The sequence below is a fragment of the Elaeis guineensis genome, chromosome 16, assembly GCF_000442705.2.
Source record: "Elaeis guineensis isolate ETL-2024a chromosome 16, EG11, whole genome shotgun sequence".
NCBI lineage: Eukaryota > Viridiplantae > Streptophyta > Magnoliopsida > Arecales > Arecaceae > Elaeis > Elaeis guineensis.
The window spans coordinates 42,667,533-42,682,749 of NC_026008.2; the positions used below are offsets into that span (position 1 = coordinate 42,667,533).

Consider the following 15,217-nt stretch of genomic DNA (forward strand, 5'->3'; position numbering starts at 1 on the left):
TCCCCATGTTTGTATTCCATCTGATGCTGTGCACGCCACTTTAATATTGCCAACATCACAATTTTTGATACACATTAAATTTTGCTATAATCATCTTTGAAAACCACAAAAGGATGCTGCAACCGTAGATTCCTAAGGCATAGTCACCCTTATTGTTACATATTTGTTTATTTTGCTCACAATTTATAAAGCTCTCACAATCAAAAAGCAGGAACAAAAGTTTGGGTGCAGAAGATTTGACAAAGGGAATGATAAAATTTTGTTTTGTTTATGATTCAAAGCGTTATAGGGAATAGGAGTAGGAGCATGGTTTAGGAGTGGTTTTGTCATGGTAATTTAACAAACCCTGCTTCTAAGATGTGCGCTGTGCTTCAATCAGCATCCTGTCTCCTAGCTTGACGACCTTACTTGAAAAATACTTGTCCTTGGGCATCTTGATTAGGGATCCTTATTCAGTAGTTTATCATATACACCACTTTTTCCAAAGAAATAAATAGCTACATAGATAGGTAGGTAGGTAGTAAATAAAGTCCATCTGCTTCCAACACCATTTGCATAATTATAGAACGGCCTTCACCCCAACTTGCAGCATGCATTATATCCCCCAGCATTCAAATAGCATTCTTCAATCACTCAAAAGCACTCACCATTTACCATCTGCATTTAGGAGGGATTTTGCCTCATCAGTCATATATGCCTTTGTCATGCACAAAGTTCTCCTTATAATCTCCTTAGGTGAACATATTTATGTAAAAGAGGGAAGAAGAAATCCCTCCAGCAGCACTGGAGAAATTTATCAATCTGATTCCAGATTTACCATGAGCACTTAAACCCAGATACAACTGCTTAGCATAAATAAAACCAAGACCATGAGGCAAAACACACACAAACATCCCATCCATACCCTGCCCATCCTGTTTGTTTAAGCCATTGAAAGTCCCAAATTTCTTTTTGTCTCATCTTGGATGATAGTTAGACTTGTTTAAGTCTTCAAGTTTGCCTTGATACGGTTTGATAAAGAATGTGAATGTATTTGGGTTATTATTTACAAATATCAACAGCAAATGATTGTTTTTCCGACTCAACCTTAAAAAATAAAAGGGCTCATGCAGCATATGAAGATCAACTTCAAAATACTCGAACAGCTTTCATTGATTGTCATAGCCAGAAATCACATCTAAAATATAAGAAAAAATTTTGACATAAAACTTTATCAAATAAGAGAATGCACCATATAAATTTTCCTAATACACTAACCTTGAAACCACAGCCAGAAACACAGGCATGGAAGCACTCCTGCATGCACAAAACAAGATATAGTACTTGATACAAATGAAAGATGCAAGCAGTAAAGTCACAACAGAATCAGCTGCTATGTCATGTCATAAGTTCCCTTGAAATAGCAGTAATATCTGAAAGCAGAGATACAGACCCATCTACTAGGTGTCAGAATCTTTTAAACTTTATAATATGATCATGCAAAGTTGCAAACAATCTTTATGGTCTTAAAAGGAGTCCAAGGTGTTCAATTACAAAGTAATACCGATGCTTCCTTTGCCTTGATGAATGAAAACAAAACATCCATTGGTCATGTATAAAGAACAGTGAAAAGAATACTAGTTTTATTAGAAAATCTAACATGCAAATATTCTGAAATTAAGATTTTTGATATCGTATATTTCTGAAGCCATCTGTGAGATCCCACCATCTAAAAGTAAATAAAGTCACCTAGATTAGGTCACTGACCCATTTACCAGATGACTTGACACTAGCAATCAAATTTCCATTTTGATCAAGCTGTTCTATACACCTACTTGAGGCCCTTATGAACTAAAATACCTTTGATGTGGTTCATGGAACCACTTAATCTTTTGTTACCTCATCTCTTAGAAAACACTTATTGTACTTATCCCTAGAAAAATTTCTGTAGCCCTCCTTGTTTGCTAATTTTGTTTGTTTTCAATTCATTCCAAAAAGTAGCATTTCATCATCGATTACTTTCCAGTTTAAAACATTCTCTTATGCATTGGGCATTTTTTGGCATTTCACTAAATTGCTACTACCATTTTGTGGCCCTACAATTCTTGCCCCCTTCCCCTCCCCCACCCCAACCAAAAAAAAAAAAAAAAAAAAGATTAGGCCCTAAAGTTTTAATTTTGCAATGCTTTGCCTATCTTTGTTCATCCAATTATATTCTGACGTTTCACAACGATTGGAGGTTAGGAACTTTGGAACCAATTTATCGTGCTTCAAGTTGTATGTTTGAATTGCTAATAGGTTTATGAGATGCAAAATTGTGTTTCAGTACCACACATAAATGGCATGGTATGGTTGAAGGAAAGTCAATGCAAAAGCACATATAGTAGCAAGTACATACATGCGCGCATGATAGTTATTGTTTGAACTTTGAAGGGTTTCTTCCACCAAAATATCTAATTCAATTCGAAGTAGTCAGGTAAACCATATTATCATGTCAAGCAACATCATCGTGGATAATGTAAAATCCAGTCTGCAAAGAGAGAGGGAGACTCACCAAAGAATAATTGTCATCTCCTGGAGATCTGTCAATATAAGCACTCCATTGATGGTCCTTGAAAACGGGATCCTTATAGCAAATCTTTTTGCACTCTCCTAGACCTGAATATTTGAAAAGTAACCAAAAAAGGTCACCAGAAACAGAAGATAGAAAAAGAATTATTCAAAAAGAAAAGAATAAGTTGTATGTCGAAGATTAAAAAATAATAAAATCCGATCATATGCAGATGACATTCTTTTGTCAAATAGGAAACTAAACATTATTATTTGCTTTCAGCCATAACCTAGACCAATGATTTGAAAATAGGAGACATACAAAAAAGAAATATACAAAACTTTCCAGTTTACAAGGTGAAATGATAGTTTTTGGTAATGAAGTAGCAAAGATGCTAACTTGGAATCAAGATTTTAAATTCCATGGGATGGAGGTGTCAGTATCTCCAAGGAACAGGATGCCTACTATTCCATCTCATCCCAACAACAGTCCCGGACATGCATCCTGATAGATATCCTCCATCTCTCTCTCTCCTCCTTCCTTCCTTTCTTTTTTTTCCTTTCTTTCGTTTCTCTCTTTTTCTTCTATCTTCCTTTCTTTTCTTTTTCTTTCTTTTTTTATACCTTCCTTTCTTTCTTTTTATCTCTTTTCTTCTTTCCTTCCTTTCTTTTTTTTCTCCCTTCCTTTCTTTCATTTTTCTTCTTCTTTTTTCTTTGACCTTTTCCCTTTCTTCATCTTCCTTTCTTTCCTTTTTTTCCTCTCTCCCCGCATGGATGCGTTTTAGAGTCCTAACCCCATCCTGATCCCATTTTTTATAGAAACGGGACAGGAAGGTTGGGACACCCCCTATCCTATTGAGACTTGCTTAGAATATAAATGGAGAAAAAAATGATGCAAACATATTGAAGTTCTGACATTAAACCAAGACCTATGATTAAATCTCCCAAAATTGCTAAGTCCAAAACACTAGCTAGGCTTATGAATGTTTTAAAGCATATGTATAGCATATTCGCTTTTAGGGACACTATCTGTAGACTCTGTACAGATGGATTTTGATTTTCCTCATCAACTAGTTAAAGTTCATTATGATTTTTATGATAAACGATGAAGGATGAATTATGCCATGATGAGGTAGAATGTTTCCAAATGGTAGTGTCTTAACAAGGTTGCAGAAAAGGCTGTTCCTCCATCAGCCAATGCATCTATGGATTTGCTTGGGGCATTTGAAAGATGTATATCTCTTGTTCAATGAATTACTGAACTTACATTTCGCCAGAGTACCTCTGGTCAAAGAGATGATAAGTAGGAAAGTCTCTGCCCATCAACTAAAGGACAGCAAATCCCCATATTAATATCTATATGGAAACAAGTCTTCTCAGATAAAGGTATTGTTGACTAGTCTCTAACATGGAAATGATTTATCTCACAATCCATTGTGATCGCAATGGGAAGCAGGAGTGTGGGGCAGTGGGTGGGAGGTTGGATCTGATCCCACAACCCTGTGAATGGCACTTGATTCACAGGGGGCACTGGATAAGATCCAGCCCGTCCCATTCATCATCCTGTTCCCACTGCGATCACAATGAGTTGCAAGGTAAACCTGTTGCCTCTAACACTTAATATATTTCTTCATGGGAATGAATACATTCCAAATTTCAGTACTCTTATTATATGGTATAGGAAGACAATTGTCATTTTTTCTAAAGTACAGGCACTTCAAGACAACTTAAAACTTCCTATCCAACACTAGAAATAAAATTTGCTGGCATTTTCACATAAACAATAAATATTACAGAAAAGGGAATGACAAATAATTGTATTCATGTGTTCTAAGAAAAGCAAATGCCTAAACCTACATGCATGTGTCGGTGAATCCGATGGCGTGTGTAGGCGGCTTTCACCTCATGCACAAGTACATCCAGCAGCTCTCTCTATTCTTTCCTCCTTAAGCTAAGTTCCTCACTTTAGGTTATAGTACCCAATTCAAAGAAATTCACTCTAAAGTCCAGTCCATATCTTTATCTGCTTATAACAGATAGCCAATGTCTACAAAACTACAAATCCCATAAAATATAGTTTTTCAAGAATGGGTTCCATAACACCAAAATAAAGTAATGAAACTAAAAAATATATTCAAATATTGAGAACAAGATTTTGAGAATGCAAAGAGTGTGACTTTTACATTCTTCCCAGGTCTCGCCATCAGTATCACAACCCTTCTTGCAGAAAACTCTCCCTGCATAAGCAACTCAAGATCATTTTTTCTTAAAAAAAAAAAAAAAAAGTATACTCGTAATATTCTAAACAAGAACTGATTTGGTATACAAAGCCACATTCTAATTCAGTCTAATGTACTGCACAAGCAACCAAATGGGATTGAATAGCGAAAGCCTAAAGATGAAATGAGTTACTCCCTTTCTTGCCCTAAATTTCACAACTTGGTAAATTACCGAGATTCCAAGAGCTAGAAAGAGCACAAGATATTCTCCCGGGATATTTCCATTCCGAGTCAACGCCAACATGGAAATTCTTTTTCTAATTCTTACGATTTCATACAAGAATTTTAAAAATTGGTCGAAATATTTCTTTTAAGCCAAAAAAAAAAAAAAAAAGCCTCCGTTCCTCTGATTCAATTAAAGAGAATTTTGATCCAAAGAAGAACAAGAAGAGAAAGTGAGAGAGGAGGGCGAACATGGAATTTGGACGAGATTGGCGTATTTCTTCGTGCAGAGGCTCCCACAAGGCGGAGTCCATTCCTTCGGCAACATCCCTTCGTCGCCACCGCTACCGCCGTCACCGTCACCGCAGCCGCAGCCGCCGCCGCCGCCGGTTCGCCGTCTATTGGGTCAGGTCCTCTAGCCCTCGGCTCCTCTTTCGTTCCTATCTCTAGAGAAGAAATGGAGAACAACAGGAGAGAGGAGGGGAAGAATATTTTCAAAGGTCCCTAACTGCATCTTTATTATTTAAAAGTCCCTAAAGGACAAATCTTAAAGAAGTCGGCGAATTGTTAGTTAAGGAAAACTTTACTTAAGGATCCCTAATCGAGCTTCTAATTATTTAAACGTTGCTACCCCGTCTTTATTCGAAAACCCTTGCCTAATCGATCCAAAGTTGGTGGCGAGGGGAAAAAAATTGCATGTGCTTGTCACGTGCAGAGCTGGCCACTTTACGGGCCAATTGGACCGTCGAGAACGCCGGTTCAATGATACTTCACCGCCTTTTCTTCTTCACTTAAACCTGTCACGTGATGTCACGTGTTCGTCCTCCCCAGCCAAATAACGGGAGCCCTCCTCCTCCCCCGCTCTCCCCCTTTCCTCCGAAACCCTAGTTTTCCTGTCCCGGCGGACCTCCGCTCGGAAAACCCTAGCTTTCTACTCCTTTTTCTCAGTTTTCGTTCGATTTGGGCAGCTTTTTGAGCGGCGGAGATGGCGAAGAAGAAGGAGAAGAAGGTTAACGTCTCAGGGAAGCCGAAGCACTCCCTGGATGTGAACCGCAGCAATGGAACGGATACGAAGGGTTCTCGGACGGCCGCCACCGTGCGGCTGCTCAAGATGTATAACTCCAGACCCAAGCGGGACTCGAAGGGGAAGATACTGAAACACGAGCTCCAGTCCAAGGAGCTCCCCAACACGCGCATCGAGCCCGACCGACGGTGGTTCGGTAAGCCCTCCTCGACCGCTCTTCAATCCATTTACATCTTTTTCGCTGGTTTTATGTAAAGAAGAGCCAAAGCACCTTTAGTTAATCTGTTCTAATATATGTTGATGTGGTGGGGTTTTTTGTCATCCTGAATTTTATTATCAAAACCTTGTACGACGAACATTTTAAAAAAGTTTTCAAGAAAAGAATTTCTGCACAAATTATACCCAATGGCATGCATTTGATCGTCAAATTCTAAACGTTTATGCAAATATTTGAGAAAATCAAATTGTTAGATGCAGCAAGTGAAGTTCAGTTCTAATTCTTCAAAATTGGCTCACGATGTTGCCAATAATTGGGAGGATTTCATTACATCTTAACATGGGGATCTACCAATGCTGCACTCAGGCATTCAATTTTGAAGATGATCACCTCTTGCAATTAAGTTTCTTCATTGTTTGGGTTGTTGATAGGATAGCTTTTCACTGATATTTCATGATTAATTATCAGATTCGTTCATGTTATATGTGACCACTTTCTTGAATTTCAGGTAACACACGGGCGTGAACCAAAAAGAACTGGAATTTTTTCGTGAGGAGCTTCAAAACCGACTTTCGAATAACTACAATGTCATACTAAAAGAGAGGAAATACCACTGTCCCTTTTAAATGACCACCAAAAGGTAAGAACTTCTTTATGTTGCCTTATATGCATGCACTTAAACTTTGACATAAACCACAACCTCGTCTATCAAGTTTGGTCGACCTTTTGCTTCTACTGATGATCAGTTTATCTGAAAGAAGAAATGTTTCTAATAATGTCTATACACTGCTGCTATCATCTTGATTTTTCCCCCTATTTTAGACATGCATATTGCAACATTAGCTCCTAAAATTTGGTGTTTCCAATTATACCGCATCTTCCCAAATTTGCTTTTTAATCACTTAATATGCTATTAATCTGAATTGACATTTTTAGAGCTACATAAGTGTGAAATTGGGATTAGCTTATAAGGGGGGTTATAGAATAGATAACGATGTTATTTGTGAAGAGAAGAAAAAGGCATTCTCTAAATTAGCTTGTGTCAGTAGCTCATCTAGATCAAGCATGAAAATCAACTGGACTCACATGAAATTGCATGCTAATTCTGAACTGTAAGGAAGTTTTAAATTTCTCCTTTATGTTCATGAAAAATGCCAATGAAAGCACCATTTAATGTAAATTATTAATGTGGAGTCATTCTTTTGCTTGGCTTGTCTATGCAGCAAGCAAAGGCACATCTTCTTGATACAGAGCCTTTTGAGGATGCATTTGGACCGAAGAGGAAAAGAAAACGCCCAAAGCTTTTGGCATGTGATTATGAATCTTTGGTTAAGAAGGCAGATGGGTCTCAAGGTACTAAATAAAATTTTAATCTTTTGTGAAATTGTTTACTTGCTGAATGCCTTTGACTAGATTTAAAATTGTACCTTCTAGAAAATATGAGGTTTGCTGGAAATTTGCAGTTCTGGTTCCCATATATTACCTTATGGTAAAGAGTAGACCAAAACCTTCTAATTTTATATGTAATTCTCAGGTTTGTTGATTTTTTGTAGATGCCTTTGAGCAGAAATCTGCTGCTAGGTAATCTCGGGAGGAGGATGAAGAATATGGCTTAAGAGACTTGGTCAGGCACACAATGTTTGAAAAGGGCCAGAGCAAGCGTATCTGGGGGGAACTCTACAAAGTTATTGATTCTTCAGATGTAGTTGTCCAGGTTTGTTTCTGCCAATTTGTATCATAATGCATATCTGTGCTAGTAAATTTTGAAGTATCCAGCATTTGTGGGAGCATGTTGTGGGAGGTTGGAGATGTATTGAACTGGTGCATGAAATTTGGAGAATGACCGTAGATGCATCCATGTTTGAATGCCAGCTTCGTTGCTGGAAGAGACATGACATACTTTTAGACTGCGCTTGGGGTGACATATACACATCTAAGTATCCTTTTAATTGCTGGCTTGAAGAGTTTCCTATAAGTTAGTCTTGAAAGCTTTCATGTATATGATATTTAACTAAGCGACCAGATGATGCCATCACAAATGTTCAACATAGTTATGTGTTTAACATAAATTGTCATATTTGTTTGCTTAGTTGCATCGTTCTCCTTGATTACAGGTATTAGATGTTAGGGATCCACAAGGAACAAGGTGCCATCATTTAGAGAAACACTTGAAGGAGCACTGCAAGCACAAGCACATGATTCTTTTGCTGAACAAGGTTCGTTATCTTAACAAGTTTGTGTTTGCAATATTACATTTGGAGTTAGATTTTTGTTGGCCTTTACTTACAAATCCTTTTTAAAAGTTGAATAATGGTCTGATTGGTTTATTTTTCCTAACAATAAAGTGTGATTTAGTTCCTGCATGGGCAACAAAAGGATGGCTACGGCTGCTATCAAAAGAATACCCTACACTAGCATTCCATGCAAGCATCAACAAATCCTTTGGCAAGGTTTATATGTTATTTCTTTTCACTTGCTTGCTTGTAGCTCATTCTTTGGCTCTTATGATTATATCATTCCCGAGTTACTTTTTGCATGCCACAGGGTTCTCTTCTATCAGTATTGAGGCAGTTTGCCCGTCTGAAGAGTGACAAGCAGGCCATATCAGTGGGATTTGTTGGATATCCTAATGTTGGGAAGTCATCAGTTATTAATACATTACGCACAAAAAATGTAATTATCACTCTCACTTTCAAAGATCCTGCTTTATCCTTTTTAAGTTGACTAATTTTAAGTTCCCTCCATGATGCTACATGGCACATTTTTGCTTGATTTAGCCACACGAAAGAGAACAGCTTGGCTGTTTATAAATATGTAAAACTTCATGGCAGCACACTTTGAAAAAGAAGTTCATAAGCCTAGTCTTTTTGGGATGCAGAAAAGAAGTGATTTCATGAGATTGTGTCCTAGTAAATAAGCTAGTAAAAGCTTTTGCTTTCCTTTACATAGGCGAAAAGGCTTCCTTTTATAGCTTTCTAGGCCAGCATTAGCATCTTCACTCAACCCATTAGACATACAGTTATACAATGCATCAAGCTTAATATTTCTATTTTGACCATTTTGTAAAATGATTTTCATCTTCCTGTTTTAAAACTTTATTAAGCATTAAACCAAGATTTTAAATCTTGTGGGATGGGACAGTCCGGGTTTTTCTATGAAACAGGATGCGCTGTCGTCTCGCCCCTTCTCGATACTTGGGGTAGGAGATGTCCTGAGACATCTCGATCGGGATGCTGGGATGCTAGCGGGACGGCCCTATCCCGATATTTTGGATAGTGCCCGGTCCCAACACTTTGGATAGTACCCCGTCTTGGTGTCATGTGGGACATCTCATTAGGACCTAAATCCTTGCATTAAACATTAAATGAGGAAATTGTTTCCCCTTCAATCAAACTTTTAGCATAAATAGCCATCCACTGCCTTAATTGATGCATTCACGTCTCCTGTCATCTTAAGCTGAAGTATGCTGATGCTGAAATATGGTTAAAGATGACTAATATGCATTAGGAAGTAGTTTGATATTGATACAGCTTTTTTAAGGATGTTGTGGACTAAGATTCTCTATCACTGTTTTAATCAATTTTAATTCTACCGGCTGGTACTGATAAATCATATGAAAGCTGAACAGGATAATTGTTTCTGCATTTTCTGACTTCTATGATTATTTCAACAAGGTTCTTATGTTTTTCTCATGCTGTTAAACGTTGTTTATCTGATTTGGATGAATTTTTCACTTTTTTGTTTTCTGAAGGTCTGCAAAGTGGCTCCCATTCCTGGAGAGACTAAAGTTTGGCAGTACATCACTCTTACCAAGAGGATCTTTCTAATTGATTGTCCTGGAGTTGTGTATCAAAACAAAGACTCCGAAACCGATATAGTCCTTAAGGGTGTCGTATGTTTATCTTACTTTGCCCTAATAATTGTAAATATATGTACTTGCATATGATATTATATTTATCACTTGGTATCTCTTTTTTTCCCCTTCTTTTTAAGTGGTCTATCCATTGGAAGTTGGAATTAATCATCTTACTATTTTGGTCACCATGCATGGTTGCAAAACATGGGTCAGAATTTCATCAGTGAGGTGCCTCAGTCTGGAGTTCAATTGCTTTTCATAATACAAATTATTTCCAGTAACTTAATATCGCTGATGGCATGAATATCTAACTAACGTGTTAGGAAGACTGCAGCTTTGGTCAGTGCCTACATATTAGTGATATGTGAATATATAATAATCAGCATTGACATGATATATTTGTACCTTGCATTACATTGATGAATTCTGGCCTCTTTGGTGCTCCAAATTCCGGTTGTCTCAATGGTCAGAGTCTGCTGATTGATATGGCATCAGTTCATGGCAGTGCTTTTCTTGTTTTGAATATATATTTTCTTTTAATCTTAGAATTGTGACCTCAGAAAAAGTCTACTTGTCCATATTATGGTATGTGCACCTACGTAAGGTAAACAAATGCACATTATTACCAAATGATAGGGCAACTATTGGTGAATAGGATCTCCTCATCAGATCCGATTGGTGGCCTTTGTATTAGCTCATGAGGATGATCAATTGGATAGCCTTGTAACCATATCGTTGTACATCTTTTAAGAATTCTATTCCTTTCTCTCTACCCTCTTGTTTGTATTATGCCAAACCATACAAGATACAGGTGTTGGAGCAGGTATTCACTCTTTACAATCTATCATCAGATGCCCAATGTATCATTCATAATTTGTATATGGTGTTGACATGAACTAGGACATCTGTTTAGAATCCTCAAAAAGCATATATAAGAGGGCTAGCCATTATGCTAATCTCAATTCAAAATAAGCCAAATGCGGAATGTAGGCTAATTTGGGATTCTTTACTAGGTGCGTGTTACAAACTTGGAAGATGCATCAGAACACATAGGAGAAGTCCTGAAGTGTGTAAAGAAGGAGCATCTGCAAAGAGCTTATCAGATTGAAGACTGGTACATCTTTTCTCTTTTTGTTTTTGATGCATGCTCATATATGTTTTGTTTATGGCATTGTTTATTGATTGTACCAATATAATGCCATTGTTGCATTTCCTCAATGAGTTACTGTTTCATTGCTTTTCAGAATTAATTCATGCTATTAATTTTATAATTAAGCTTTACCTGTTAAGATTCTTATCTGAGTGGCGATCACTCAAGTCTAGACATTCATCAGGTAATAGCAATGAATTGCAAGAATATGGCCACACAATGTGGCTGAAAACAGTATTAAGTTTCACTTCTTATTTACTAGAACTTCTAATTCAAAAATTGTGAAGATGTTCTCAATGTAATTATAAACAGCCAGCAAAGTGTTCTTATTTTCCTGGATCCATGCTTTCTATGGGTGCAAAATAGAAGGCTCTGGCAAAGTTCATACCAAATGGTTTTAGTCTTTCATGGTTGTGAGACATTAATATTGCGTTAAGCCCTGACATCCAAGTGGTATCCCATCTTGTTGGCAGCTGCCTTGCATGTCCTTTTCCCCCATTAATCAGACAACTTTTTCAATGAACTTGTTTAGCCACTTTTTTTTTTTTTTTTTTTTTTTTAACGGGGGTGGGTGGGGGGGGGGTGTATTTGTTGTTTATTGCCCAGAACTAATTGTTTGTACTCTTATTCCAGGGTTGATGAGAATGATTATCTTGTCCAGCTGTGCAGATCAACAGGAAAACTTTTAAAGGTATGACTTAGTTTTTTAATGATCATCAATATACAAATACGTTATATAAGTAAATTCCTGATGGAACACCTACCACCTTAACCAGTTTCCTCTTTCTATATGCACTTGCTGCTGTGAATCATGTCCTGCTTGTTCGTGAGCTGTGCACAATGCTGCAGTCCCAGAATCATACACAACAATTGTCTGTATTGCTTGGGCCCTCCTCTGCTTCCCAACTCGTTCCCAAATTAATGCACCTGTAGTCGTTAGGGCATCTTCAGATACAACCTGCATTTATGTCGACACCACCTCAGTCGATTCTCCATTATTTTGTTCATGCTTGGTGCAATTCTATGTCACACTGAATCCTTATGTCTTGCTTCCTAGACTAAGCATGTTAGATCGACATTCTCATCTCTACTGCAGTTGGCTTATTTGCTGGGCTCCTCTTATTTTGCACTTTGCAGTATTATAAGTCTTACATAAATGTGAGTCTCGGTTTTGTCTCGAAGCATGCGTTGGTTAGATAACACCCAGAAGCACTGATCTCATTATTATGTGGTATCTTGTGACCATCAATTTTGACCAATATCTTATTTTGATTTTCGATTTTACTATCCTTTTCGGTTGATTGTCGCATTTTATACTGGTAGGCATGTGAAATCTGAGGGCGGTGGGACTTCATATGTAGGGACATGCAGTTTCTAATACTACTATAGAGTATGCATGGTAGAGATGAGGTTGAAAATTAAGCCCTTGAAATTCAAAATTTCAAGTTGTGGTGAATTATTATCTTCTTAGACCCATTACTACATGCAAGTTCCTAATTTTTTTCATCTTTTTTTTTTTAATGGAGATTAGGAGGGCTAATCCCCACCTTTTCGACCATATTATCCACCCCACCCTGGGGGGGCAACTCCAACCAAAGTCAAACCCCCACCCCGAAGTGGAGAGATGATACCATCTGAGGAAGCACTCAGTGGTCCCAAGTTCCTATATTTCACGACCAGCCACTTTTGGCGTGAGAGCTTTTTATGCTAGGAGCTATGCTGCAGAATTAGGCAATCAATCTGTTCCATGTTTGAAGCAGCAACTCTTCTAATTGATCAAGAGATGAAATTCTGATTTAGCAAAATGGATTTGATTTTTAAAATTAAAATTCAAAAAAAAAAAAAAAAGAATCTGCATAGATGCAAACACTGACTTGCACCGATCTCCTCAAGTTGATTCTTCTACATAAATCATATTCCCCCTTCCGTGCAAATATAAGTTGTATTTTGTCCTTTTTTTTTTAATAATTTTTTATTTTAATGCTGCAGTCACTGATTGTTATAAGCTATTAGCTACTGCTCATGTTAATAGGTAGACAGCTCCAAAGTCTGGTCAAATAATCCCTTGTTTAAATATAAGTTGTATTTTGTTTGTCTTTTGTTATTTTTAATTTTTTATTTTGATGCAGCAGTCATTATCAGCTATTAGCTACTACTCATTTTTGTTCTACTCTAATAGGTAGTCATCTCCAAAACCTGGTTGAATAATCCCTTGTTTAATTTTACCGGTGTTATATTGAAGATGTTGAGTTTCTTTCTTTTTTTTTTTTTTTTTTGAAGTTAAGATGTCGAGTTTCATTTCCAGCCTCTTGCATTTCAATGAATACATTGCAGCAGGTGATGGATGTGGATGAAGAGCTAAACTTTTTGTGGATGATTTTCAGGGAGGTGAGCCTGATCTAATGACTGCAGCAAAGATGGTTCTCCATGACTGGCAAAGAGGCAAAATACCCTTCTTTGTGCCCCCACCACAACAGGAGGAAGGTGAACCATCAGAAAAGTCTGATTCGCCTGATGCAAGCGAAGAACCAACAATTAGCACAGACCGGACAGCTGCTGCTATGAAAGCCATTGCTGGTATTATATCATCCCAGCAGCTAATGAATGTTCCTGCTCATAAGGACTTCTTCAATGGTGGCAAAACAGAGACTGAAAAGATAGAGCACCCTCAAGAAGATGCCAGCCCAACTGAAGTCTAGTCAAAGTCCCCTGCTGTTCCTCGATTCATTCCTGGATTTTGGAGAATCATGAGAAGAAACACAGGCCTTCGTTCTTTGTTCTTCTCTGTGTTGTATCTGTGTAAGCTAATTGATTTTTGAACATGTAAAATTATCTGGAAGCTGGCAAAGGTTTTGCGATTTTGGAGTACTAGAATGAGATAGGATTTCTTTTCTTAATGACCCACCAGAGGAGAGGAACAGAGTTTTTTGTGGCTTGTATCTTGTGAATTTTTCCTCTGATGATTAATAAGATGTTGAGGCAAAGTCTTATGAAACTCGATGATCCCGTTATTCCACCACATTGGGTCGATTTAATGGATGGGAAGGCACAGATTTTTGTTTCTAACGAGTTCAGTTTGTTACGTTTTCAAAATAATATTTTCAATTATGAACTATTACGCAGATGAATCTATTAAATCAATAATAAGTTTTATGATCATAATGTACAGGAACTTTGCAACTTTATTAGTGTTCACTCATAATACGTTAACCATCAGCTTGTCCTGCACAGGTTGCCCTGGTGCACAGTGCCTTGAGACGCTTTGTAAGCTCTAAGCCATCAGGTGACGTTTTTCAATCAGTATCAGCTATTGTTTCCTGGTTTAATCAAGGGGGAGGCACATTGGCTGGCAGCACATATCGCTGGAGGATGTTATTTTTGCATGATCATCAAAGTACAAAGATTATAAATCCGAGGTATGGGGATAAGACTGGTGAGCAGGAGTCTGTAGGGTCCCTGATTTCAATCATAGTATTGCAGGACAGAAGACTCCTGATATACATTACCAGGTATTTAGGCCAAGATAACTGTTTGTCTTAGGACTTGCTTGCCAATGAGATTTTGACATGACTCGACACCAGCCAGTTTGGTGGGCCTCATCAATTTAGCTGCTTTTATGAGAGATTCTTGATGATTGCCTAGAAATTTGGGTGCATCCCCTCGCAGACAAGCTATTAGATGGATGAATGATGGAAAATGGCTGGCCATGCCTCAATTACGTGGTGTGCTATCTATACTGCTTACACGTTGGATCCTAGAGCTGTCTCTTTCTGTGACACCCATGCATGGTTTAGTTTGCGCGTCTGCCATGCACGCTTCACATTCCATCTTGCCATGAGTCGTGCTTTTCTTGGCTTAAAGATCAGCAAAGGACCACATGACAAGGCACACTTGATATATAACAACAAATTGTGGGTTCTACCATGGCTTGTCTGTACTGTCTACCATGTTAATACTGGCCGGGGACAAAGATTTTTGCCAATTGGACAGCACGGATGGC

The 15,217-nt window shown here is 37.8% G+C and overlaps 1 protein-coding gene and 1 pseudogene across 2 annotated transcripts; one reads left to right on the plus strand and one right to left on the minus strand.

Moving 5' to 3' along the window:
• Positions 1-249: 249 nt before the first annotated feature.
• On the minus strand, positions 250-5,467 carry LOC140854238 (uncharacterized). 2 transcript variants are annotated; one of them, XM_073249744.1, is made up of 5 exons: positions 5,223-5,464; positions 4,713-4,766; positions 2,534-2,637; positions 1,258-1,296; positions 250-657 (listed from the first exon to the last, which is right to left on the minus strand). In XM_073249744.1, exons 1-5 carry the CDS (start codon positions 5,296-5,298, stop codon positions 634-636), a joined length of 297 nt encoding a protein of 98 aa, XP_073105845.1. In that variant the 5' UTR covers positions 5,299-5,464; the 3' UTR covers positions 250-633. The 2 variants fall into 2 exon arrangements, with proteins under 2 accessions (XP_073105845.1, XP_073105844.1); XM_073249743.1 differs by having other exon boundaries at positions 250-1,296; positions 5,223-5,467.
• Positions 5,468-5,809: 342 nt separating this feature from the next.
• On the plus strand, positions 5,810-14,212 carry LOC105059006 (nuclear/nucleolar GTPase 2-like; annotated as a pseudogene).
• The last annotated feature ends 1,005 nt before the right edge of the window (positions 14,213-15,217 follow it).

What these genes read in the sequence shown, in the direction of transcription:
- LOC140854238 (XM_073249743.1), bottom strand. Translation starts at nt 5,298, where the DNA reads ATGTTGCCGAAGGAATGGACTCCGCCTTGTGGGAGCCTCTGCACGAAG. An exon ending in TGGCGAGACCTGGGAAGAAT is followed by an intron (nt 2,638 to 4,712) that starts GTAAAAGTCACA and finishes TCAAATATTCAG; the next exon opens with GTCTAGGAGAGTGCAAAAAG. An exon ending in GAGATGACAATTATTCTTTG is followed by an intron (nt 1,297 to 2,533) that starts GTGAGTCTCCCT and finishes TTGTGCATGCAG; the next exon opens with GAGTGCTTCCATGCCTGTGT.